Source organism: Chlorocebus sabaeus, chromosome 7, assembly GCF_047675955.1.
Source record: "Chlorocebus sabaeus isolate Y175 chromosome 7, mChlSab1.0.hap1, whole genome shotgun sequence".
NCBI classification, from domain to species: Eukaryota; Metazoa; Chordata; class Mammalia; order Primates; family Cercopithecidae; genus Chlorocebus; species Chlorocebus sabaeus.
In genome coordinates this window covers 60,343,595-60,370,671 of record NC_132910.1, presented here as the reverse complement: position 1 = coordinate 60,370,671, position 27,077 = coordinate 60,343,595, and the positions used below count along the sequence as shown (strand labels likewise).

Sequence of the window (27,077 nt, the reverse complement as noted above, 5' to 3'; positions counted from 1 at the left end):
AAGCATGGAAGGTAAATGCAACAGCAACAGTTTCTATTCTCCTGAAGCTTACATTGCAGTGTGGGTGAGGAACAGATGGAAGGAGGGAAAGAAGTAAACAAATAAATAATATGATTTCAGAGAGTGATAGGGAACTAATAAGGGATGTAACAAAAAGTGATTCTAGGTGGGTGTGGTAGTGCACACCTGTCATCCGACCTACTCAGGAGGCTGAGGCCAGAGGACTACTTGAGCCCAGGAATTTGAGGCTGTAGTGTGCCATGATAGTGCCTGTGAATAGCCACTATACTCCAGCCTAGGCAACATAGCAAGATCCCCTCTCTAAAAATATATAAATGTTAAAAAGTAAAGATGTATAGACTTCACTCTTGTGGCAAACTACAGATAAATGACTTTTAAGGGGTTTTCATAGTGGACTGTTTTAGAATTATTCTGTAATTCTTAAAGTAAAACATTAAAAGAAACACCAAATACTTTACAGTTTTTTAATAATTTTCATATACCAATAGAAGCTCCTTAGTCTCACTCAACAGGGTAATGGGGTGGGGGATGACAAAAAGCAAAAAGTCCTTTCGTTTCTGGGCCATTGTGTCTATCTCCTGTATCTAGAGAAGTCCCTTGTCTTTCTCTCAACCTCTCCCTTTTCACAACCTCTTCAGTTGCTGTTGAGAAGCCTACTAAGTCTTTAACTCTTGCCTCCTGTCTTTCTTAACCCTTGACTAACCTATCCCGCCTCCCCTACAAAACCACAAAAGCTTCCCAAAGTGGGCATGATACAGATAAGGATCTTGGAATTTAAAGCCCTACATGACCCACCACAGATCCAATTCTATTTTCTTATCTTTTCCAAGATGAAGTATTTCCTTCAGTGAGGAGAGCACCTCTTTCATCCATAAATATGTCATCAACAGTCTGAATTCTAAATGTTTGATGATTGAAATTCTGCCCCTTATGCAAGAAGCCAGACACTCTTTACTCTGTGTTTAGGGAGTATTCAAAGGTACCATCTTCCTGGAGGGCAATTTAGCAAGTTTTTAAAAATATTCATACTTTTTGACCTAGCAATTTTCCAACTAGGAATTTATCCTGAGAAAATGATCAAAGATGTGCAAAGATGTACATTTAAAACATTTATGCAAAAATTGAAGTTTGAGTACAATCAGTTTTACCCACTTTAGAAGCTTTGTGACTTCGAACAAGTTACTTAACCTCTCCAAACTTTGGCTTCCTCATCTGTAGAATATGGATGATAAAACTTTTCTCATCTATCCTGAGGATTAAATAGGATAATGCATGTAAAGTGTTTTGTGCAGTTCCTGCACTCATCCATGCTACAGTCATTAACAGCAATAATTATGAAATAAACCCTACTCATCCTTCAGGACACAATTCAAGTCTCACCTACAGGGATCCAATCCACAATAATAGAAATCAATGGGGATTCCCCTTCTGTCATATATGGCCTTATGTTACTCCTTAATCCTTAACTATTTTGGTTTTTTGCGACTCTTGTCTGCCTAACTACATCACTAGGTCCTTGAGGACAGTAGCCATATTTAAACTTCACAGAGATATGAATATATTTAAAAAACTGTAAAACCTGTGTGGCTAGCAACATTCTGAACACTTTTACATTCATAAACTATGAGATGAGTACTATTAACTTTGTCCATTTTACAGAGGAAACTGAGGTGTACAGAACCTAACTAACTTACCCTAGAACACAGAATTGGTAAATAGCAGAGCCAGGAGTAAAACCTAAGATGCTGGATTACAGAGCCAGGAACTTAACCACTTTGCCATGCTTCTTGCCAGCAATGCTTAAAAAGTGACTGCAGAATGAAAAGGGGTATTCGTTCCTATTTTGAGGTATAATGATGGTCTTTATCAATTCCATTTAAAGGTCTTTCTATTTACCAACATAGCTATTTGACAGGCAGTTACCAAACCATTTCCTTATCCATAAAATGGGGATGATAATACAAACATTGGATAATTGCATATTAGTCAAGGTTCTCCAGAGAGACAGAACCAATAGGATATATCCAGGGAGATAGATAGATAAGTGGGGATTTATTAGGGTAATTGGCTCATGCAATTATGGAGGCTGAGAAGTCCCACAACAGGCTATCTGCAAGTTGGAAGAGACCCTGGGTTGACAGTAGCATGGCTCAGTCCAAGTTGGAAAGCCTCAGGTCCAGGGAGGCAGATGGTGTAACTTTCAGTCTGAGGCTGAAGGCATGAGAGCCTGAGGGGCACTGGTGCAAGTCCCAAAATCCAAAGACAAGAACCTGGAGTTCTGATGTCCAAGGACTGAGAGGAAGGGCTCTCAGCTCCAAAAGAGAGAGTTTGCCTTCCTCGTCTATCTGGGCCCCCAGCAGATTTAATGGTGCCGCCTCACATTGAAAGTAGATATTCCTCACTCAGTCAATAGACTCACCCACCAGTCTCCTCCATTAACACCTTCACAGACACACCCAGAAGCAATGCTTTATTATCTTGCTATGTGTCCCTTAATCCAGTCAAGTTGACACCTAAAATTAACCATCACAAATTGTTTTGATTATAAAATGAGATAATTCATGTAAAGAGATTAATAAAATGCTGGGTACTGGGTAAATCAATGAAAACTCTCTGCTTTCTTTGGTTTCATTCAACTCATTTATTAATCTACAGGAACCAGCCTGGGTTGGGGGAATGGCCACTTACCTGTTTTGCAATTTGTGATAGGGTGAACGGGGGGAAGCAGGACCTCCTGGAAGAGGTGAGCGAGGGGAACCCGGAGCCCCCGGACCAAAGGTCAGTTATTCTTACATTGGAAAATAACCATTCTCTGGCTTGATTTGATTTAGAACACAAAAAAACTAAAACATTCTTAACAGGTATTAAAACAGCCCAAATCACAAATAGTTTGTTGAAATGCACACCAACTGGTTCTTTTCAAAAGAGATTTTACAATTCATCTCACCCTGTTTACTCTGTTCAGTGAGCAAACTGATAGCATATCCAAATGTGAAAGAAGTGCTGTCATATTAACACATTATCACTCAATGTATATTAAAACTTACTGAGAAAAAAATCCCTGTTGGTAAGTGCTGTGTTAGTTTCTATGGTAACTTAATGGAGCGTAACACCTTGAAAATATTAGAGCTAAGGACTTATTTGACTGTTTAACCTTATTCATTTAAACTTTCTGCAAACTAGTATGGTCACACTTTATTTTAATAGCCCGTCCTGGAGACACAGGAAACGATTTACTCTTTGATGAAAAGGAAATTGATGCAGGCCAACACTGTTGAGACTAATGAGAATTACTCACAGAACTCTTCTCATCCACTGATGGGAGGGCAGCCTTCAGAATAATAGTGGAATGAACTGATGATATAGTGATGATACTTATGTTTAGTATTATAATAACCAACATTCTGTAGAGCCATATATTGAGGCAGTTAAAATAAAGTGTTTCCATTTTTCTTCATTATTCTGAGTAACTGCTAATTTCTTTTCTTCTGTTCTTATCTCCTCTATAATTTTATCTTTTTCATACTCTTATTCTCCTGTAATAGGGGAAACAAGGTGAATCAGGAAGTAGAGGCCCAAAGGGGTCAAAGGTCAGTAACCAGATAACCATTTAAATATAACATGAGGCCTTCAAGATCTGTGCTTTTTACCTTTGCCACAGAGGCATGTTTTTCATGTTTTAGATTAAACTCTTTCACACAGTGGAATTGCAATACTTATTGCAAAATGAATTGCAGTATCTCTATGATGATATCTCAAAACAATACGTTTATTTCATCTTGCTTGTTTTTGTGTAGTCTTGTGCTTCAGAAAATTCCGTAAGAAAAGTTGTATTTCCTATTTCATAGGAATAGCTTCTTTGAAAAAAATTAAGAACTTTCCTTAAATTATGTGTTGTATAATCTAATTTTTCATTTCCTGGCTATCTTTGTGATAAATGCTCAAATTATACTCTGTTTTTTAATTGACTGCCTTCATTGCATTAAATTTACTGCCAATTGAAATTCTCCTCTATATCATACTCTTTATACTATCTGCAATAACATATATAGTGTCAGCAGAATTGTGTTATTTAAAATACTGTTAGCTACTAACATGGAAAAAAATGTGTCCAAGATGAAGAAAACAGAGAGCAAAGATTATTAACGCTTCATTCATAGCAAATTTATTATGATCAATGTTATTAGCATACTGTGGATGGGAAGAATTATAATCCTTTTTCCTGCTTATCTTTATTCATCCTTACCCAGTTTATGGGAATCTGTAGAAAGACATATAAAAATGCTTTGAAGTCTATACAGAAAAAGAACCCTATCAATTTAAGGCTGTTTTAAAGAACCTTTAAATCTACACAGGTTCAAATCTCTTCTCCAAAGTTTCAGTTTACATTTCTAAGAATTTTGAGGGCTTAGACTATTCTTCATGCTCTACAATTGAGGTAATGCCACCATCAGTGAAACTTCAGATAAATTTCACATTGCACTGAAAAAAGAGCGTTGGGTTTGCCCTGCCTCTGACCTTCAGCCCTGCCAACCTGTTCCAGCTGGCTGCTGTCCACTTCAGCACTGTCTGAGTATTAAATGCCTATACCTACAGATGAACTTTTCCTTAGATCCCCATCATCAGAGGGAGGCCTAGCCTGTGACCTTCCTTTCCTAATTCTCCCTAGAATGAGCTCTCTATGCCTTTCCTGTCCCAATTATCTATACTTTTCTTCTCAGAGGAAAAACAACACAATTGTTGGCTCTTTTTCCCTTTGCCCCAAATCTCTTCATAAAAAGGAAGAACATGGCTCAATCTGCAAGGTAAAAGCTTACTTTGGGTGCCATAGAAACCCCTTGCTTTGCCTTTGCAGATCCTACCTAGTGAGACAATTACCATATATATTGTTTTTTCAAGATACTCTATAACCTGAAAAAGGAGTTTTTTTAAAAAAGGAATTTTAGTTCTTTTCAAGCTGTATCTTTAAAAAAAAGCATTTGCCATTTTGGTGGTGGTTGCTGTTATTTTTCACTTCAAAAGTTCATATTAAAGGTGCTTCTGTATGGTATAAATACATTCTTAGATGAGAGATTTCTAGACTCTCCCATTTCTAACTGAGTTTTTTCTCTTTCCAATGGGAAAAGGGGGATCGTGGAGACAAAGGGGACTCTGGAGCTCAGGGACCAAGGGTGAGTGTTCCTGTCATCCATCTAAACTTTTGCTTCCTACAATCCCAGATTTGAATTCATGTCTGCATGGCTATTCATATGACATCTGTATTAATAATACTCAATAATAGTATTGGAGGTAGACTACTGTAATTATTCCTGAAATGCCCCACCTCCTTTATTTTCCTCACCAGAAGCAGTGAGTGTAGGGATTCCAACATATAAACTAAGTTTCTTTGAGAAAGTCTGAAGAACTCCCCCTGTCTACTTTCCCTCTGTTCCCATCCAGCTAATGGAATTTTCCACTTTTCAATTAACTCAATTATAAAGAAAGCAATAACCCATATGTTCAGCATCCTTTTAAAAAAAGTCAGGGAATTATGGCATGACTAATGGAAGTTAAGTAGCAGATCTAGTAAGTAGGGTAGAAGTCTTAAAAATATACATGTATTCTATTGTTTGTTCCCTATTTGGTTTAATTTTTGTGGCATTCATTCCTGATGGGAAAGCCAACATTTTTCTGCAGAACAGTGTTCTATCTTTTTAAAGAATGAGGGCCAGGTGCAGTGGCTCACACCTGTAATCCTAGCACTTCGGGATACCAAGGCTGGTGGATCACCTGAGGTCAGGAGTTCAAGGCCAGCCTGCCCAACATGGTGAAACCCTGTCTCTACTAAAAATACAAAAATTAGCTGGGCATGGTGGTGCATGCCTGTAATCCCAGCTACATGGGAGGCTGAGGCAGGAGAATTGCTTGAACCCAGGAGGCAGAGGTTGCAGTGAGCCGAGATCACGCTGCTGCATTCCAGCCTGGGCAACAGAGCGAGACTCCATCTCAAAAAAAGAATGAGGAAGCAATATATGAAGTATGGATGAGGAACAAAAGGTTGGAGGATGCTTTAATAAATACGAATAAAGCAAATAAAATTGTACAGGTCACATCAGAGTAGCCTATATTGTAATTTTCAGAAAATAGTTTCAAAAATTAAATCTTTTTTTAATCAGATTTCATATATTGAACCTACCAAAAACAGGATATAAGAAGTAGTTTGCCTCCTTTGAAATAAGGATACATTTTGAACATAATTATTTATATATTCTAAAGTACAGTTGGGCCTTAGTAGGGAAATGATGGTCAGAGAGAGCTGTGAATTCTGTTTCTGTTTCTGCCATAGTCCACACTACATGCTAAGCTAATACCCATGATTTTCCCTTGACTGGTTTTGTCATAGGGTCCACCTGGTCAAAAAGGGGATCAAGGAGCCACTGAGATCATAGACTACAACGGCAACCTCCACGAAGCCTTACAGGCAAGTGACTGCTCCCTGCCCTGACATACACTAAGAAGGATGCTGAGGAGCACCCATGTAATGTGTGCAAATATGAGCTTCCACACCCTCTATCCTCAGAGGACTCCACTGCTCAAGGCACCCCTTCTCCCTGTTCTCAAGAACCCATCCTCTTCTCTCTGCCCCAGTTTATCTTCTTTATTTTGTAGCATTTTTCAATCCTTTCTTTCCTTTCCCTTCCACCTTCAGATATAGTTAAGGCTTATGAGGGATAAACCTTGTGTTAGTTTGGCCAAGTTTTGCCTCCTTGCTTGCAGAGGGAGCGTGGCAAGGCAATCAAGAGCTCTGTGCCTCTGGGGCTGGAGCTGCTTGCATCAAAATCTCAGCTCTCTTGCTTACTAAATGTGTGACCCAGGACAAGTTATTTCACTTCTCTGTGCCTCAGTTTCCCTGTCTACAGAATGAGGATGGTAGCAGTATCTGCCTCATAGCCTTGTTGAGAAGACCAAATGGCACAATATATATTATACTGTTAGTATAAGAGTAAGCACATAGTAAGCCCTCTATAAGTATTTCTTATTATTGCTACGATATAATTCTTTTCATCTCATTAAGTAAGCAATCGACTATGTGGCTTGTCTCTATCACCTTTGCTTCCTAGTCATTCTTTTCATGTTTAGACTCCTGCATTCTAGCCTTTATCATCATTCTGTTGCAGCTTCTCTTACAAAGGTCAACGATAACCTCTATGTCAAGTCCACTGGACTCATCACCCCTGACATTTTTGTGATATTGATATCAAACCACCTTCCTTGTGAAACTTTTTTTTTTTTTTTTTTTGTCTCTCTGACCTTCTACTTTCATTTCATTTTTTCCATTTTTCTTCTCTGGCGTATCACCTGTATTTTGGTGTTTCTAATTTCTCTGTCTATTCCCTAGTATCCTCAAATCTCTGATCTTTTCTTGGTACAGCCACTCCCTCTGTGTTCTTCCACATTATGGCTCTCAGTTCTTTCGTCTCCAGATATAATCTGTGTATACTCCCAGCTGTTCAAGAATATTCTCATTATGGATGTATGAATGCTTTATCAACTTCCAGCCATATACACAATTATACTGGTTACCTTTCCCACCTACCAAATGAGTCCCTTTTTTAAGTAACCGGTTTCTGTTAGTGATACCGTGAATCTGGATTTTGGGGGAATAGAAAGTTTAGAGCCATTTTTAAACTATTCTTAGTCCTTTACTTATTCTGTCTCACCAAGGGGCTTCTATTCCCTTTTTCAAAGTATCTCTTGAGATTGCCTGTTCTTTCCATTCCCAACTGAGTCCACATCCTGTTTACTTCATGCCTAATACAGCAACAGCTCCCTGACCAATGACTCTTTCCCTAGTACCTCCTTGTCCTTCTAATTCATCTTGTGTATCACTCCAAGATTAATTTTTATAAACGATCATGGCTTCGATGCTTCTAATTTGCTCAGAAACCTAATGACCCCCCTTCTGCCTACTCTATCAAGCCAAAGCTTCTCCATCTTAAGCCTCTATAGTCATGCCCTTCCTGTGGAGAACTTTTCATTTCTCCACAGCAGAATCTCCCCTGGTATAATCATTTTTATCATATCCATACAAATCTCCCCCTTTTTGCCTGTGTTCATCCCACTCTTCTTTCCTTTCTTTCCCATATAAATTCTACACATCAATCCACTGCTGCCACTCAAATGAGTTCTTCCTCTTAATCCTTTAAAACATTAGTAGTGGGGTTCTGGTGGTTTACCATTGAAAATCAAACTCCATAGTTGATTTTAGTCTTACCTCTTATGAGACTGTAAGTTTGGTGATAGAAAAACATTTTATGCTTATATTGTCTAGATATGTAAATATTAAATAAACGGTTATTGGTTGAATAAGTATACTTAACTCATGTACAAGCCATTTCTTTGCTTGTAAGCCAAATTAGTTGTTTTAAACATTTCTCTGCCACTTTGTACCTGTTTGATTTTTCCATCTTTATGATTTTACTAACACAATCTAATTATGACAGATCTGTACCTCTAATAGGTTCTTTGCTACAACTATCATTTTTAACTAGTAGAGTACTAAGTCTTTTTTTTTTTTTAATCTATCTTCAGCTCAGCCTATTTTTTGGCCTTTTCATTCTTTTTCTTCTGGTAAAATACAAAGAGAAGCATGTTTACTGCTTGGAGAAGTGTTGCTTGGACAGTATCTTTAGTCAAGAGCTTGAATTAGTGTTCCTCTGTGTAACTGGATTCGACGTAATCAGTGGCCTCTGGGCTACTGTCAAGTTCTAGAACTAGTTTTCTAAATTGTTCGCTTTTCCCCACAAGTTGATAACTATTTAAGGAAAGAAAGGGAGACAGAGACAGAGAACACAAAGTTTTGGTGTGCCTACTGTGTTTTATTTTTATTTATTTATTTATTTTTTTTTTTTTGAGACGAAGTCTCACTCTGTCGCCCAGGCTGGAGTGCCGTGGCCGGATCTCAGCTCACTGCAAGCTCCGCCTGCCGGGTTTGCACCATTCTCCTGCCTCAGCCTCCCGAGTAGCTGGGACTACAGGCGCCCGCCACCTCGCCCGGCTAGTTTTTTGTATTTTTTAGTAGAGACGGGGTTTCACCGGGTTAGCCAGGATGGTCTCGATCTCCTGACCTCGTGATCCGCCCACCTCGGCCTCCCAAAGTGCTGGGATTACAGGCTTGAGCCATCGCGCCCGGCGTGTTTTCAAAGTTCTTATAAAATATAGCGACTTTTTAAAAACTTAGCTTATTAGCAATGTTGTCAATTGCCCTTGAACTACTTCCAATGGCCCCATAATTCTTGCTACACCTTTAAGGAGTATCTACTTTCTTATCCTCCAAGAACTGCTCCAATATAATTGGGCATTTTTCTGCAACACTGTGTTCAAGTTCTCAAAGCATTCTTTGCATGAACTGGGCCTGGCATGAGACAAGCTATCCTTAGTCTAAAATGGAAATCTCTATTTTGATCTCCCCTCTATTAGCTCAGTCATTTGGGGGAAATTGCTTAATGTATCTATACTTCATTGATCTTATCTGCAAAATGAGGATGTTATTGGAATAAATGTTTTTCTGTAAGTCCACAAAACCTAATACTATTCTTAGGGTGATTTTTCAGAGCTTCTCAGCACTTTCTACTGATATGCCTAAAAGCATTGTACTTTTTAAAAAATGTGACACCTATATCTCGATATGAAAAGATACCTGTTTCTTTTTCTCATCTTTAATTCTATATGACTACAAAACAGTCAATATCCATCACTAGTTTATGCTTATGTCTCAACCTAAAGGTTTATTCTTCTTATGGGGTTGGTTGTTAGGCAACTATTTGCCATGCTTATAGTTATCTTTTCACATCAAAACTATTGGTTTTCCTAACATAGTGCTCTAGTGAATTGAGTTCCTCATAAAATTAATACATTAGATTGAGAAGAGATAGTAGACATTTATTCTTCTAATTAACTAGTGATGGATATTTACAGTTTTGCAGGTATGTCATTATTACCCCTTTTAAAGCAATCATCTGCCACAAATACTCTAGGATAATCAGATAAGTAGAAGTATATTACAGTTAAAATCATACCATATTAGAAATATAAAATTTGACTGTTGCCTCTATTGAAGATTGTGATTTACATAAACATTGCCATAAGCTATTTATTTTTATTTAAGGTGGTTAAATTTTCACAAATTAGCAATAAAACCTCTGTTTCCTAACTGACTCTTTAAAAAATTCTCATCGCCGTCTAAACCAAACCTGTTCTCTAGTATGAATTGTGGGCGAGTTTGAGCTTTCACCATTATGAGAAATGAAAGAAAATAACCTTTAATTCTAAAGAGATTCAGATAAACATTTCAGGGAATAAATCACAAAGCAGGCTGCTGGGCTTTACCCAATTTGCAGTTTCTGTAGTTCATGCCTCCCATTTCACATCGTGTCTCACTAGAGAATGGCATGTCTTTCTCTATCACCACCAAAAATTCTGGTTTTCAATTCATTATTTGAGTTCAGGACAGAATCCTGCTGAGTTTATAGAGCTTTAACTTAGATTTGCCACATATCAGAAATGCAAAGTGAGACACATCGTTAGGACTTCTCTGTGTGTCTGCATACTGGTGCTTCCCGATGGTGGTCAAGTCTATGTATTTGTGAAGTTAGCTCAGCTTATTGTCATTTGTTTTTCTATTAGCTGGATGGAACACTATACAATTTTAAAGTTTCACAAACATAGTTATTTAACAAAATCATTTAAACTCCATCTGTTAGGTCAGTTACCATTAATAATAATCTTTTATTTTGCAGCTCATTATTAAACATGTTGTTATCCTTAAATATAAAAAATACAAACTACCATTATGTTCAAGTAAAAAATGAATTAATATATGGCACAGAGAGCTCAAATTTGAAGCTCCCTTTCCTTTTTAGGGCTTTATGATCCTGTTTTCTAGTTAAAAAGTAACATGTAGGGAGGGCGTGGTGGCTCACGCCTATAATCCCAGCACTTTGGGAGGCTGAGGTGGGCCGATTACGAGGTCAGGAGATCGAGACCATCCTGGCTAATACGGTGAAACCCCGTCTCTACTAAAAATACAAAAAATTAGTCAGGCGTGGTGGCGGGCGCCTGTAGTCCCAGCTACTCAGGTGTCCGAGGCAGGAGAATGGCGTGAACCTGGGAGGTGGAGCTTGCAGTGAGCCGAGATCGCGCCACTGCACTCCAGCCTAGGTGACAGAGCGAGACTCCATGTCAAAAAAAAAAAAAAAAAAAAAGTAACATGTCATTGGAAGGCAATGATAAAGAAATTATTTCTACTCCTTAATTTTCTAATAGCCTTGTTTAATGACTTATCTGCACTGTAGGAACAACACCAACAAAAAAGTAGCTTTCTTATAACTACAAATCCAGTTCTTGTTCTAGGTGAATCCCTGAAGAATAAACTGAATGGAATTATGTTACACGGATGTGATGGAAAATTCTGGGACCTTACTTTTTCCTTATAACTTTGCCCCCAGTTTGTGGACATTTTACCTTTTACAACAATTAAAAAAAAAAAAAAACAAAACAGTAACAACAGCTCAAATCAGAAATTGGAGTGGAATAGTGGAAAACACAAGGATGGCGTTCAACGGATATCTACAAGTTTAAATGTAATTGAATAATGTTTCTCTATGACCAGAGTCCGTAAAGGAAACGTTCTCCCCTCTGTGAGTTCATAAAGTGGTTATCAACCCCATAGAACTCTCAGCACAGAACTTAGACCAGAAAATGTTAATTCAAAAATATGATTCATGGATCAGGAATTATGTTTTAGAGATTAAGACTTTTGAGACAGTATATTTTGTTACAGTTCTCTAGCACTTTAAGAAGTTAGATTAATTCTTTCGGTATATACCCCAGTAATGGGATTTCTGGGTGAAACGGTATTTCTAGTTCTAGATCCTTGAGGAATTGCCACACTGTCTTCCACAATGGTTGAACTAAATTACAGTCCCACCAACAGTGTAAAAGTGTTCCTATTTCTCCACATCCTTTTCAGCATCTGTTGTTTCCTGACTTTTTAATGATTGCAATTCTAACTGGCATGAGATGGTATCTCATTGTGGTTTTGATTTTCATTTCTCTAATGACCAGTGATGATGAGCTTTTTTTCATATGTTTGTTGGCCACATAAATGTCTTCTTTTGAAAAATGTCTGTTCATATCCTTTGCCCACCTTTTGATGGGGTTGTTTTTTTCTTGTAAATTTAAGTTCTTTGTAGATTCTGGGTATTAGCCCTTTGTCAGATGAATAGATTGCAAAAACTTTCTCCCATTCTGTAGGTTTCCTGTTCATTCTGATGATAGTGTCTTTTGCTGTGCAGAAGCTCTTTAGTTTAATTAGATCCCATTTATCAATTTTGGCTCTTGTTGCCATTGCTTTTGGTGTTTTAGTCATAAAGTCTTTGCCCTTGCCTATGTCCTGAATGGTATTGCCTAGGTTTTCCTCTAGGGTTTTTACAGTTTTAGGTCTTACATTTAAATCTTTAATCCATCTTGAGTTAATTTTTGTATGAGGTGTAAGGAAGGGGTCCAGTTTCAGTTTTCTGCATATGGCTAGCCAGTTTTCCCAACACCATTTATTAAATAGGGAATCCTTTCCCCATTGCTTGTTTTGTCAGGTTTGTCAAAGATCAGATGGCTGTAGATGTGTGGTGATATTTCTGAGGCCTCTGTTCTGTTCCACTGCTCTATATATCTGTTTTGGTACCAGTCTACTTATGTTTTGGTACCAGCATGCGTATGTTTATTGCAGCACTATTCACAATAGCAAAGACTTGGAACCAACCCAAACACCCATCAATGATAGACTGGATAAAGAAAAAGTGGCACATATACACCATGGAATACTATGCAGCCATAAAAAAGAATGAGTTCATGTCCTTTGCAGGAATGTGGATGAACCTGGAAACCATCATTCTCAGCAAACTAACCCAGGAACAGAAAACCAAACACCGCATGTTCTTACTCATAAGTGGGAGCTGAACAATGAGAACATATGAGCACAGTGAGGGGAACATCACACACCGGGGCCTGTCAGGGAATGGGGGGCAAGGAGAGGGATAGCATTAGGAGAAATACCTAATGTAGATGATGAGTTGATGGGTGCAGCAAACCACGATTACGCATGTATACCTATGTAACAAATGTGCATGTTCTGCACATGTATCCCAGAACTTAAGTATAATAAATCAAGCAATCAATTTTAAAAACTCATTTGTTTTACTGATTAAGTTCACAAAAAAATGGAATGCCAAAAAAAAAAAGAAATTAGATTAATTCCATGTCGACTAATATCTTTAGTCATGGAACACACACACACACACACATACACACACACAAAGTTAGTTTTAATGCAACAAATGGGCTGCAGACTAAAAGAGAAAAATATACAGTTGGGTATTTCTGTTTTTCATAATGAAGTGCTCTCTAGAATACAGCTTTTATCAATAGCAAAATTTCTCAGTTCACAATTATACTGACAAGCCTCTAGCATATACAACTTTACTGCATAATTTTTTCAATCAGGTGAATTAAAATTTTGACATTCTTTTTCTTCAGCTATAGGTTTTTAAAATAGGATTCTAAAAATAATTTTTAAAAAATCTCTACAACTATACTGTATTGAAGATAGGAAAATATGTTCTCAGTATCTTGTCAACTCCTTATAAGATCACACTAGCCAAAACATATTCAAAAAGTTGATTATTTCACAAATGTATTACTGTACTTTGGCACACAAAATAGATAACTCTGTCTTTGTCAATACATTTTCCCAACAGAGGATTACCACCTTAACTGTCACGGTAACTCCTATTGCATGCTTTCTGTGGTTTGTGGTTTTGTATTTGGTATTGATGCATGCCAGTCAAAATGGTACTAATGTAGCTATTGTTTTTATCTGATACTTAATTTTATGTTTTCTTGTATTAATAATCTTTTACATTTGCTCCAGTTGAATCACTTTGTCTGCTTAGTGAAAAGGTCAAGAAAAAAAGTGATTGCTAATTTTCTTAAAAGTCTCTGGCCTTATCTAAACAATATAGCTTTATTCTGTAGGGTCTGGGAAATCAAAGTCTTTGGGGTGGAGGGGCAAGGAGCATATGTAGAAACAAAGCTAATATTCATAGGCTAATTCATCCCAATAGGATAAGTGTGGAGCATGGCAGCAATTTTACATTGCCTCACCGAATCTACCCAAAAGACCTTCCATCTTATCTTTACCTCAAATGTGTTCATATGTTAGTATATGAATAGGTGGGTTTTTCTAATTATGTAACTAGTAAAAATTTTTCCTCATTGCAAATTTATATTTGGGGATATCTGATTACGACAGAAATAAGGGAAGTGTATAGTGTGCCTATTTAAGGCATGAATTTTGATACATATAATTACTACTTTTAAAAACTGTGCTTTTTCTTGATTTAGGGTCCTCCTGGGCCTCCTGGACCTCAAGGACTACAAGGGCCAAAGGTTATTCTTTATTTACTTGTTTCCATTTATCACATACAGTGCAGACAATCCCACATTAAGTATATGCATCTTTGAAAATCAGTCTTACAAAATGCTGAAGAAACTGAGATCGGCAATATTGTTTTAGAGAGTGAAGAAAGGAAATTGAGGTCTGGACTAAAGGAAGATAGAAATTAGAAAAGAATTAGGGAAAATAGGAAAAGAAGAGAGAGAAATTTAATTTAGGGGAAGACATTGAGAAAAAGAATATTAAACAAGAGAAAACAGTTCCACAGAAATTATAAATGTAAGAAACACTAAATGTGGTATATAAAAAAAAGAAAATATTTAATTAAAGGAGGGTTGGAGAAAATTTAATTTGACACCAAGAAAGATCCTTTTTTCTAATGCTTTTCTAATAAAAAGAGTAAGGGAAGTTTTAATATGGTGCATTCACAAATCAAAACTTTAGGGATCATTTTTCATAATGCAGTCTTTATTATTTACTTTCAGACATTTTGCCATTTAAATCTTATCTAATGAAACATACCAACTAAATATAGTAGAAGGGTAGAATTGCTTGCTTATATCTAAACTTTGTTGATGGCTGTATCCCTCCAAACTGAAGCTTAGTCATTCAACCATGTTTGATCAATTAACACATGGCCAGTGATTCTGGCTTTTCAGAACTGAGCTACATGTGTTGAAATATGACTTTCGTCATTGGATTCTTGTAGGAGATTCAAGTTATTTCAAAATTCATCTTTTGTTTACGCTTCTTAGGGCAATTTATTTGCTAAGTCTATCATAACACACACGCACACATATCAGCTTTCATACTCTCTCAAGATACTTACAAACAGAAGTCTAGTATATAGAAAATTTATCTTTCTATTATATAAAGGAATATAAATTACAATATTACTGAGCTCCTTGCCTATATATTTAGAACATAGATCCTAATTTCAAATAGATTTCATGTATAACATTAATATAAGGTATGGGATTTTTAACTTTCTATTTCTCCAGCACATTCTTGTCCCTAAGAGACATAACACAAAAAATTATACATAATCTTTATTCTTGGTGAGCAACACTGCCTGGACCTCCATTCAGTAATATCTTGGTGAACTGGACTAGATATCCTAGAAGGAAATCTGCAATTTCTTTTTTCCTTTGTGTAGAACCAACCAAGGGTCTAAGTTCATTATTTCACCTCCTCACTTGACTAAGACTCCAGAACCAAAATTGTCCCCAGAGCTAAATACATATCTCATTTCCCACCAACCTCAAAAGTTTCTAGGACTTTTCTCAACAGTCCAAAGGCCTAGAGAAGCCCCAAAGGCACACATTCTTTGACCCAAAGAGGCAAAAAGGACCTCCTAGGTTAAAAAAAAAAAAAAAAAGCTGTATCACTAAAACCTGTATTCCCCTGGTTTTTACAATCCAATTGCTATTCATGTCTTAATTCAGTTATTCAGTAAGTAATTTTTGAGCCTCCACTCTATGGTAAGGACTAATATCTAGTAAGGATACTAGAAAGAAATTCCAATAAAGGGCTTATGGCTTAGGGAGGGAGATAGGCAAGTAAAGGTACAATTGCTAATAGAGTGAGTGCATAGAAGGTCCCTCTAAGTCTTAAGAGCCAAGAGCGGCTTTGAGTTGAAACTGAAAGACAGGAAGAAGTTGCCCAGATGAATATCTAGACAAGCAATATGGAGGAGGGTTGAGTCATTCTTGCTTACCTCCTACCCTTGCCATCCTTCCCAGTATGCTATCATCCCTCCCCCACCCACCCCACAATGGTCTTATAATTGAGATCTTGTGTTAGCTGATACAGTCCTTTATGTGTTTCATGATCTGTCCTTGAAAAGGTTGGGATAATTGGGGTGGAATGTAGCTATGACCAAGCGACAGCAAAATGTAGCCTGAGTCAAGTATAGAACCGCTTCTAATCTTGGAACTCAGACTGAATGGGAACTTACTCAATTAGCATTTCTCCTTCATTTATCACACAAGAATTGTTTGATTCCCTACACATCAAATAACTCTTAGAAACCCCATTTGAGAGCTGAAGGATAAATGAATAACTCATGAATTATATTCTCCTTTTAAACACTTGTGAGTCATATTTTAAAGGGAAAAGCCTAGCAAAGCCATCATTATTGGACCCACAGTGCTGACAAGTATTCAGACTCTGAATGAAACTAGGGCTTAGCCAGGTGCATCCAACCTCTCAGCAGACTTGTTTGTGGCAAAATAAACTTTGCTGCTACCACAAAGAGCAGGAAATCTGAAATAAGAAAAGGCCCTTCCCCCACTGCTTTTCTTGCTTCATTTGTTTATAACCACAAGATCATGCCTGCCTTAAACACTGGAAAGCTCAAATTTCATGCTATACCTTATAGCTCTTAAAGTTTTTACCAGGGAAAGGAGCTCTAGCCATTTCAATATTGTCGTTTATAGTATCACCAAACAGGCCTTTCTAGAAAATATAGGCTCAGGTCAGCTTTGTTGAAAATCTGTCTGTGAGGCAGGCCTCTCACACTCAGAAGAGCTGTTTTTTCAAAGTTTCCACAGTGTGGGATTCAGGGATATTTGTAATGGGATCCACATAAATGACTCATTGATACAAAATAATGCTTACTTTTCAAGGAATTTATTTAGTCACTTTTCAAAACTGAAAGGTGACTAAACATTCGCTGTTCGATTAACTTTCTGGCATATTGTATAAATTTGCTTTTAATGGAACATCTTCAGTTTGAAAAGGCAAACAAAAATCTCTATATTTTGAGTTTGTCAAAAATCTTTATAAATCATAACATGAATAGTAAATATTAGTTCATTCATAGCACAGTATAAGAAATTGAATTGATTCAAAAGTAATTTTATATAGATTAAGATATCTGATTTATGATATCCTTCAGTGAGGCTTTTCTGGAAATTGCACACTCACAATCATGAATTTGTAACTAACTGTTTGAACTGTGCCAATTAAAATATTGTTGCAAATTCATGAGGCTTTGCATTTTATTTTTTTAGGTTAACTGTTATGTTTTCCTTTTTACTGAAATTGGAAAGTAAGAGAAATCATACAGAGGTTGTATGAAGAAAAAAGTTAACTAACTAAGGCAGATAGGTTGTTGTTATAGGATATGGTCAGCTATCAAATTATGTCTATCAGTTTTCTTTGACCACTCTGTTTTAACCTGCATCTCACATGGAGAAAAAATAAAAACACTAAAAGCATTGGATCTTAGCTACATATAAATACTATACATAATCTTGAAGAAAGATTATTACTTCCCTTAGTTTAGATATGTGCTATAACAGAATATTCTCGGGTTATGATGCATTTGCTGAAAGTCAAATTGTACTGTTAACCAACTAGCATTGTTTTTTTATGTAGTGCAGTATGTTAACAATGAGAATGGAAGCAAGTCATCTATTTTTACCTTAACAGGGAGAGCAAGGATCTCCAGGAATCCCAGGAATGGATGGAGAGCAGGTAATTTTCATGGATATATACTATTATTCAAAGCATCATTCTTGATTACTACTTTTATTGTAGGTTTGAAGCCAAAATGTCATGAGCATTGATATTTGATACCTTCTTTCTTTTAAGGACTTCATTGAATCTAAAAAGCAATTAGTTTGAAATTAGACCTTAGTTTTCTTTGCAGAAATATCTAAGCCATATGATACTTTAGTCTGGTTCTTAATACCTTATATCAACCTACCAGTGACTCCCCTGCAAATTTTTAGTAGACTTGTAAAATCATTACCAAGTTAGTAAAACCAGCCTAATTTTTGTCAGTTAATACAAATATGTCAAAATTCAAATCAGTGACGATAGCTTTCACAAAACTAAATCTTGCCTATATGCCTTATTTAGACAACGTTTTCCTTTCCCAAATAAAGATGACACCTAATCCCTAGATCCTTAGAAAATACAGAAACAGGCAGGGAAGTTGTAGCTTGGCAGAGTATGGTAGTATATCTCTGAGGGTTCCCCCTAAAACAGAAGTCGGCAAGCTTGGTTAATAAAAGTCCAGATAGTAAATGCTTTAGGCTTTACAGGCCACATACACTCTGTGCTGAACTTTCCTTTTTATTTATTTTTGGTTAACACCTCAACATTTTTTTTTTTTAATTCATTCTGTACAAAAACAATCCCTGGGATGGATTTGGACTGTGAGCCATGGTTTGGCGACCCCTGCCCTAAAAGAATCTGAGCTGGAGAACATGGACAGTATTCAGAATTTGGAATGGAATCAAAAGGGTTCATTTCAAGATCTTTAGTGTTTTCTTAGTTTCCATTATTTACCCGAGAAATGGCTAAAATCAGGAAAATAATAAGAAATCAAAAGGATTCTTAATACAGCTAGTGAACATGTATTCCTTAGAAGAAAGTATTAGATAGGAAAATTAGGTTTAGGAGATGTTATCTTTAATATCAGAGTTATATGTTGAAACAATAATAATGCCATATTAAGTGAACATGTGATTAAAAAAAAAACATAGATACCTTAGATGATTTGCTATATCATAGATCACTTAGAATTTTAAAGTCTGTCTATGTTACTTCTCTGACCATTGGTCATTGTAAGTAATTAATTTGACATGCATAATGATATACAATGTGACTCCTACAGATATAGCAGCTAGCTTTTTTTTTTTTTTTTCTATAGGCTTTGCAAGGTCTTCTTCTGTCACTAAGTTGCCGTCTGGCTGCTCTCTGTTAGTAGATCCCTAAAAATAATCCAGGTGTTTTTAATCAGTAAGATCCATTTATTCATTCAGGCATCTACTCACCCAGTGGGTAATTCTGAACTAGGTACTATTAAATAGATACAGTTAACAAGAAAAGTTCCTTTCCATAAATAATTTTTCTCCATGAATAGTTTTTAATAAAGAAAAGATAAACAGGTTTGTGCAGCCTAGAAGCCCCTTACCATAATAACTATGATCATCTCTACTGAAGAATGAGCCATCAGTATATTGAAGTGAGTTTCCTAGGATGAAAATGCTTAAAAATATAAATTAATGTCAGTACTAATATTACAAAATTCAGGCCAGGCATGGTGGCTCATGCCTGTAATCTCAGCACTTTGGGAGGCCACGGTGGGCAGATCACCTGAGGTCAGGAGTTTGAGACCAGCCTGGCCAACATGGTGAAACCTCGTCTCTACTAAAAGTACAAAAATTAGCTGGACATAGTGGCGCATGCCTGTAGTCCCAGCTACTTGGAAGGCTGAAGCAGGAGAATGGCTTGAACCTGGGAGCCAGAGGTTGCAGTGAGCCAAGATCACGCCATTGCAGTCCAGCCTGGGTGACAGAGTGAGACTCCGACTCAAAAAAAAAAAAAAGAAAATTACAAAATTCAGATTTGTTAACATTAAAAATGCATATTTATTTCCTCACTGTAAAGGAGAATAAAAATAACATTCTGGCTCACCTCATAGAGACATCATGAGAACAAAATAAGAACACTGTGAAGAGGTTGTCATACTTTTAAGCATTGATTGAGCATTAGTGTGCGGTAAATGATCCAATGATTTACCAGTCTGTAGACTGGACCATTGCAAACTGATGGTGACTGGAACTTCTGCCTGCAGTAAGGAGGGAGGGGAGTATAGTGGATAGAGATGAGAGAAATTTGTCTGGACGTTTGTTATTATATAAAACTAGGTCCCAGTTCAGAATACATCCTGTATTGTTGAGAATGAAATCTATTAAGTTGTTTTCAGGTGTGGTGAGATAGAATTAGCTGCCAGGTAAAAATACAAAATCAGGAGAATTATGTGAAAACCTAAGTTCATGTTTTTCATACTTAAATGGTCTAATAGAACTTAATCTATTTCATTATAGAGAGAAATAGTACTGATTGCATGTAGAAGGGTGCTGGAAGAAATAAGTCGACCTAAAAACAAAAATCAGAATCATCTCAACATTGAACCCACCTACTAATGAAATTGATCCGGAATTCTATTTTCCCTAGGATGTAATTATCAGGGGTCAGTATGCTGCTTACATGCCAACCCTATCTATCATTTTTAGGGACTCAAAGGCTCAAAGGGAGACATGGGGGACCCAGGTATGACAGGCGAAAAAGGAGGAATTGGACTTCCTGGATTACCGGTATGTTTATAGTTTTCGTTTGTGTATACTTTTTATGTTATGTTCTTATTAAGGTAAATTAAATAATCAGAAAAGAGTTATATCATTAGCTGCAATCTCATCTACTGGTTCATCTAATATTTTTATTTTGAAATATTTGAGGGGTATTATTGGTTAATTACTCTAGGGAACTCAAATTGTAAAGCTTGTAACCAAATGAATTATAAAGTAAGCCTTCATGTTTTCCTGAATTGTTTTCCCTAGAAGATAATAAAATAAACATAGTTGGCCACTTTAATTTAGTATGCATAAGATGGTATTAACTGGTTATTATGAAATAAACCATAATAAAGAAATGAGCCAAAAAATACAGGACAATTAAAAAACAAATTTCTCTGGAAAGTGTCCTCTGTGTGTATGATACTATGGGATGGTGTTTTGTAGTTTTCCCCATAATTCTAACCCAGAATTTGGAGGAGAAAATGTAAAAATTGTTTTAAAAAATGCAGTAAACTACACTGCCTTAGACTTTTTTATAAAACAAGGAAGTATATAAATGTCAATAAAAACTAAGTTAAAAGACTTACCTTTGCTGTTTAAATTGCACACCACCATAAAAGATATAACATTTATAACTCAATATATATAACACCATAGGACTTGAACCAATCAAGCTCAAGCCAGTTTGTATTTACTTTATATTTTATTTTACATACCACCCATAATCCTAGAGATTTTAGTAAAGTTGCTATTTTAAGCTAGAATGCAAGGAGATAAATCCTTCTTTTATGTAGCAAGTGCATAATATTATAAAATGTCAAGAGAACAATGGGATTGGGGAGAAAATTCAGTTGTCTCTTACACTGGAAATAACTTTTTCTGCTTAACCCTGCTTACTGGTTGTTTGTAGGGAGCCAATGGAATGAAAGGAGAAAAAGGAGATTCTGGAATGCCAGGTCCACAGGGTCCTTCTGTAAGTCCATGGTGGCTGAACTTCCATGGTTCCTGAACCTCCTCACACGCTGACCTGTCACTTACCTATACCACCTCTGCCAGATGACTGAACAACAGTAGACAGACCTCAAACTTCTTGGTTTGTCAAACTGTAGAAGAAACATCCGTCAGCCTTACACAGTGAGAGACAAAGTATATCAGAGGTCTGAGGTAGAAGCAGGTTTTCAGAGGACTGTCTAATCCTGAGGGAAAAAAAATCAATGGTTTTCTCATAACAATGGATAGATCTTTGTGAATATAGAACATACTTGTTTGTTTCTCCAGAGTCCTGCTTATGCTTAGTGAAATATTTGAGTTTGATAGTAGTGACATTATAGCGTTTCTTGGTAATCAGTTGCTTCCTTTTCTTTTAACATACTTTTGATTTATTCTGGCTTTTGTAGAACTTTTTTTTGGAGTATTTTTTTTAATTCTCACAAGGGAATTTCTAAATCTAGAGAATCAAACACATCACTTATTCCAGTATCTTTCTTCCTTTGCAACTACTAATGGCCTTAGCAGAACCCCAGCACAAGATTCAAGTTGAACTGCCTTATCTAAATGAAGTAACCAAAAACATTTTTATTTTTTGGACATACAGATCATAGGCCCACCAGGCCCACCAGGTCCCCATGGCCCACCTGGCCCCATGGTAAGTTTCCCTTCTTTCCAAAATGTAATTGCTTATTTATGAGCATGCTACTAGAGAGAACATGAACACATCCCTCTAAACAGTCAGCTTGTATTTTGTACTACTCTCTGTGGAATGGATGGAAAATACCAGGTGCTTTGAGATATATTAACTTTACAGTGTTGTCATTCACTCTCCCAAACACGTATGTTGGGAAGAGATAAGAGTAGTTTTGTGATAGAGGTGAGGAAAGACAGACAGATATAGCAAGCTCTACTACAGCCTTACAGCGTGAACACTGGCAAATCATTTAATCCAGCCGCTGCTCTAATACCAGCAGAATAAGATTTAGAATCAGCTGGACACAATGGCTCATGTCTGTAATCCCAACACTTTGGAAAGCCGAGGTGGGCAGATCATTTGAGGTCAGGAGTTACCAGCCTGGGCAACATGGCAAAACCCCATCTCTACAAAAAATACAAAAATTAACTGGCCATGGTGGCACATGCCTGTAGTCCCAGCTACTCAGGAGGCTGAGGTGGGAGGATTGCCTGAGCCCAGGGAGGCCGAGGTTGCAGTGAGTTTTGATCGTGCCCTTGCACTTCAGCCTGGGAGACAGTGAGACCCTATCTCAAAAATAATAGTCATAGTAATAGTAGTAGTAGTAATAGCCATTAAAGAATGATTCTGACAAAGTTTGAGGTTTGAACTCTTTAATGAAATGTTCAATAGGAACATTTACGTGTAAGGTATCAAAACATCATATCGTATCCATAAATATATAGTTATGTGTCAATTTTAAAAAAGGATATTTGTAAAACAGTATGATAAAAATTGAAGCTTACTTCCTCAGATAACATATTTTGGTATCTTTTCCTTCTTACTTTTATGATACTTTGATTGATTCATTGAACCAGGGCCAGTGTTAACTGCAGGTGTCTTGCAGTGGCCAATGGTGACAGTGACCCTGCCCTCAAGGAACTGATGTCCAGTGAGGAAGGCAGCCATTAAGCAAGTATAATTCTTTAAATGTCAAACCAATGACAGTTGTGTTAAGGTTAGAATGTCAAAGGCAGAGTGCTTCAAATGCTTTTGACTGGAGCAGAATAAGAGCAAGTCAAGCAGGCTGGAAGGTCACATGTGTCTCTCAGGTGTAAATTAATCAAAAGACTTCAGTATTACAGAATAAGTAAATTATGGTCACTCTTTCCTCCCATTGCTCAAGAAAGCATTATTGGAATGATCTAAGCCACAGAGCATAGCCAGTCATCCCTTTCTGACTAGTTCCATTTCTATTTTACACCATAAACAATTATTATTGACTTCTTCTCCTTCTTCTCCTTCTCCTTCTTCTTCTTCTTCCTTCTCCTTCCTCCTTTTCTTTCCTTCCTTCTTTCTTTCTTTCTTTCTTTCTTTCTTTCTTTCTTTCTTTCTTTCTTTCTCTCTCTCTCTCTCTCTCTCTCTCTCTCTCTCTCTCTCTCTCTTCTTTCTTTCTTTCTTTCTTTCTTTCTTTCTTTCTTTCTCCTTTTTTTTTTTTTTTTGAGACAAGGTCTCACTCTGTGGCCCAGGCTGGAGTACAGTGGCACGATCATGGCTCACTGCAACCTCTATCTCCTGGGCTCAGGTGATCTTCCCACATCAGCGTCCTAAGTAGCTGGGACTACGGCACATGTCACCAACCACGCCTAGTTAATTTTTGTATTTTTTGAATAGATGAAGTTTCACCACATTGCCCAAGCTGCTCTTGAACTGCTGGACTCAAGTGATGCACCCGCCTTGGCCTCCCAAAGTGCTAGGATTACAGGTGTGAGCCACCTCACCCAGTATGACCTTATTTTCTTAAAACTAGACGGTTCATTAAGAATTAAGCAAATGACATACTTTTGGCTTTTTTTTTTGAATACTCCCTCTACTATAAGATAGAAAGTTAAATTAGAAAATGCCACAGCCTGTTCATATCATAAAATTAATTAGTTTAGAGGAATTTTAAGCCATTATTAAAATGAGATAAGAATACCTGATAAAGTAACAGCCATTTCCTGAAAATGCTTACCTGAAACTTATCGAAAAGGAAAATATTATTCTAATGTGGACATATGTAACAAATATATAGGCATTGCTTAATATAAATTTTTCCTGAAGTTTTATAATTTTACTGATGGATATTTAAATACTCCTTTCTCCAAATAGTTTGTTTAAATCACTTGAAATGTTTACAGCAATCCACAGTAACCTTAGTTAATTTAAGTTGACTAGTCTGTATATTTAGATTTTCTACAAAATACGTGTTTTATGATCCTGAGTCATGCATGCATTATGACTTTCTTCCACCGATAAACAATTATTACAAGAACTTTGAAGAATTTGTTTTTGTAAAAATAGATGCAATCTAAATAATAATGCTTAGCTTTCCTACATAACAATTTTTTCTTTAATCTTAAATAAATGATGCTCCAGAATCCCAAACTTGGGTGTCATCTCCTCACTTCCTGTCTTCTTTAGATTATTCAACACCTTGGGTCTGGAAGAGTTAATGGAAAACCTCTCCTCTTCCCTGTCACTTAAAGTCTGGGGCTTCTCTTTGGCAAATTTCTCTTCAAAGTCATATTTTTATTTCATTTGAACTCATGAAGCATCTCGCTTATTCCACTCAGACTTTTTTTAAAAAAAAAAAAAGGAGAAAGAGAGAGAGCGAGAAAGGGAGGGAGGGAGGAAGGAGAAGGAAGAAGAAGAAGAAGGAGAAGGAGAAGAAGTCAATAATAATTGTTTATGGTATAAAATAGAAATGGAGCTAGTCAGAAAGGGATGACTGGCTATGCTCTGTGGCTTAGATCATTCCAATAATGCTGTTTCTTGAGCAATGGGAGGAAAGAGTGACCATAATTTACTTATTCAGAATACTGTTTTTTCCTACTTCTTTCTTCCATGTAACCCTGGCGGATTTCTCCCTCCTCAAAGGTATTAGCAGACAGAATTGCTATTAATGAATTTCCTATTACAGAGCAATCCAAGAACTGGCAGGAACTTTTGGTAGGTAATAAATAATATCCACTAGCCTGCCTCTAGCTATAGCTCAAACAAGAAGATTCTTATCTTACATCTCTTTTGTTACGTGATATAATATTCACTCCAGCTGGGAAACAGAGAATCAATTCTTAATTAAAAGCTCTGTTTTCCATTTTCAGGGACCTCATGGACTTCCTGGACCAAAGGTAATCCAACAAATCCCTTGATTATTTGATTTCTACTTCCTTGATAATCATGGAGAAGCATGACAGAAGCATGTCTGTCCTGTCTTATTTGTCAAGTAATGTTGATAATCTTTGAGCCTTTAAGCATCCAGATGTTTAAATCTCATAACACAAAATGACTTATAACAAATTTAAGTGATCACTTGGAGATAAATTATTCCTCATTTTGCCTTTTTCCTGGTTACTATGTAAGCTTCTCAAATTATGAATCATAATGTACTCAAGTCAACCATTTAGAAGTGAATCTGATGAGATTCTCAGACTAGTCTAGATGCTTTTTTTAATGGTGTCTCTAGCTGTATATTTGGATGTTAGTAATCGATATTTCTTGCTTGCCATGTAGTCATACCACATCTAAATGCTTTGCCTCTCCAGCATCTTAATTTTGTATTCGCCCAGAGGTCATTGGTCTAGAAGCGGGTGGGGTATTTCAGGTGTGCTATACTGGGAAGAAGATCACAGCACTTACATGCATTCTATGCTTTTGGGTTAAAAAGAGAACATGGGAGAAAAGCTCCTCTTTGGCAGAATTAGTGTAGCTTGCATGATGAAGATGGTCTCCACCTGTCCTTTGCCTTAGTCTAGACCGAGAGGACATCCGGCAGATTAAAATAAGCCCTGAAAGACAAGCTCCCCCTTTCAGGGCGCATACGTGATAAAGACTTATGTTCTAATCTCAATCTTGCCAGGCTGTATCACTTTGAGCAGATTATGGACCCTCTCTGATCCTTTATTTACTCAACTGGGTAACTCACCTTACAGTGCTGTGATAACTTAATGAGGTATGATTATAAAACGCTTAGCAAAATATTTGGTGCAGCTGTTGATAAATATCAAAAGACAGCTGTTATTGTTGCTATGTGATACTTGGTTCTGAACAGAAAAATTCTATAACTCATCCTCAAGCCTGCTTGAAAGAAGGTTCATGAACTCCTGAGAGTGCCTCAGTAGTGAGCTGGTGCAACTAACAGGTAGGGGCTGGGAAGACACATAAAGGCAATGTTGGCACTAGGTGTCACAAAGCCCAGAGGCAGGCCACTGTCTCCTCTGGGGAGGCTGGCTCTCTTTAGCCCACCCAGCTCTAGGGATGGTGGCAGGTATTGGTCTGACTCAGAAAATCTGGGTTTCCTTTTCCCAGTCATGCAGGTGACACCCAGGAATGGGAGAAGTTCACGCCTCTTTATTCTTCTTAGACTACCTTACCTTCCAATAAGGCCAGTGAGTTAACAGTATCTCAGAAACATGAATTAGACTTTGGAGTGAGAGTACTATCTGAGGGAGTCAGAAGACAGAGCACCATCTATCAGCTTTGTGATCTTAGTAGTTGTTTAATCTCTCTCGGCCTTTTTCCCCATCTGGACAAAATCAGTGCTTCCTACTCTTGGATTTTTTTTTTTTTTTTTTTTTTGAGATGGCGTTTCGCTCTTGTTTCCCAGGCTGGGGAGCAATGGTGCAGTCTCGGCTCACTGCAACCTCTACCTCCTGGGTTCAAGTGATTCTCCTACCTCAGCCTCCCAAGTAGCTGGGATTACAGGCACCCACCACCATGCCCGACTAATTTTTGTATTTTTTGTAGAGACGAGTTTTCACCGTGTTGG

General features: G+C 37.1%; 1 protein-coding gene across 2 annotated transcripts in view; it reads left to right on the top strand.

Moving 5' to 3' along the window:
* COL25A1 (collagen type XXV alpha 1 chain) overlaps positions 1 to 27,077 on the top strand; it is a 512,691-nt gene that overhangs the window by 453,839 nt on the left and 31,775 nt on the right. The window contains exons 20-30 of one of the 2 annotated variants that reach the window (XM_007999508.3): positions 2,731 to 2,799; positions 3,567 to 3,611; positions 5,148 to 5,192; positions 6,404 to 6,481; positions 13,815 to 13,838; positions 14,461 to 14,505; positions 17,948 to 17,992; positions 20,545 to 20,625; positions 21,515 to 21,577; positions 22,199 to 22,249; positions 25,414 to 25,440. In XM_007999508.3, the coding sequence (XP_007997699.3) occupies positions 2,731 to 2,799; positions 3,567 to 3,611; positions 5,148 to 5,192; positions 6,404 to 6,481; positions 13,815 to 13,838; positions 14,461 to 14,505; positions 17,948 to 17,992; positions 20,545 to 20,625; positions 21,515 to 21,577; positions 22,199 to 22,249; positions 25,414 to 25,440 (573 nt within the window). The remainder of the gene's footprint in view (positions 1 to 2,730; positions 2,800 to 3,566; positions 3,612 to 5,147; positions 5,193 to 6,403; positions 6,482 to 13,814; positions 13,839 to 14,460; positions 14,506 to 17,947; positions 17,993 to 20,544; positions 20,626 to 21,514; positions 21,578 to 22,198; positions 22,250 to 25,413; positions 25,441 to 27,077) is intronic. The other variant, XM_007999509.3, reaches the window with a different exon arrangement.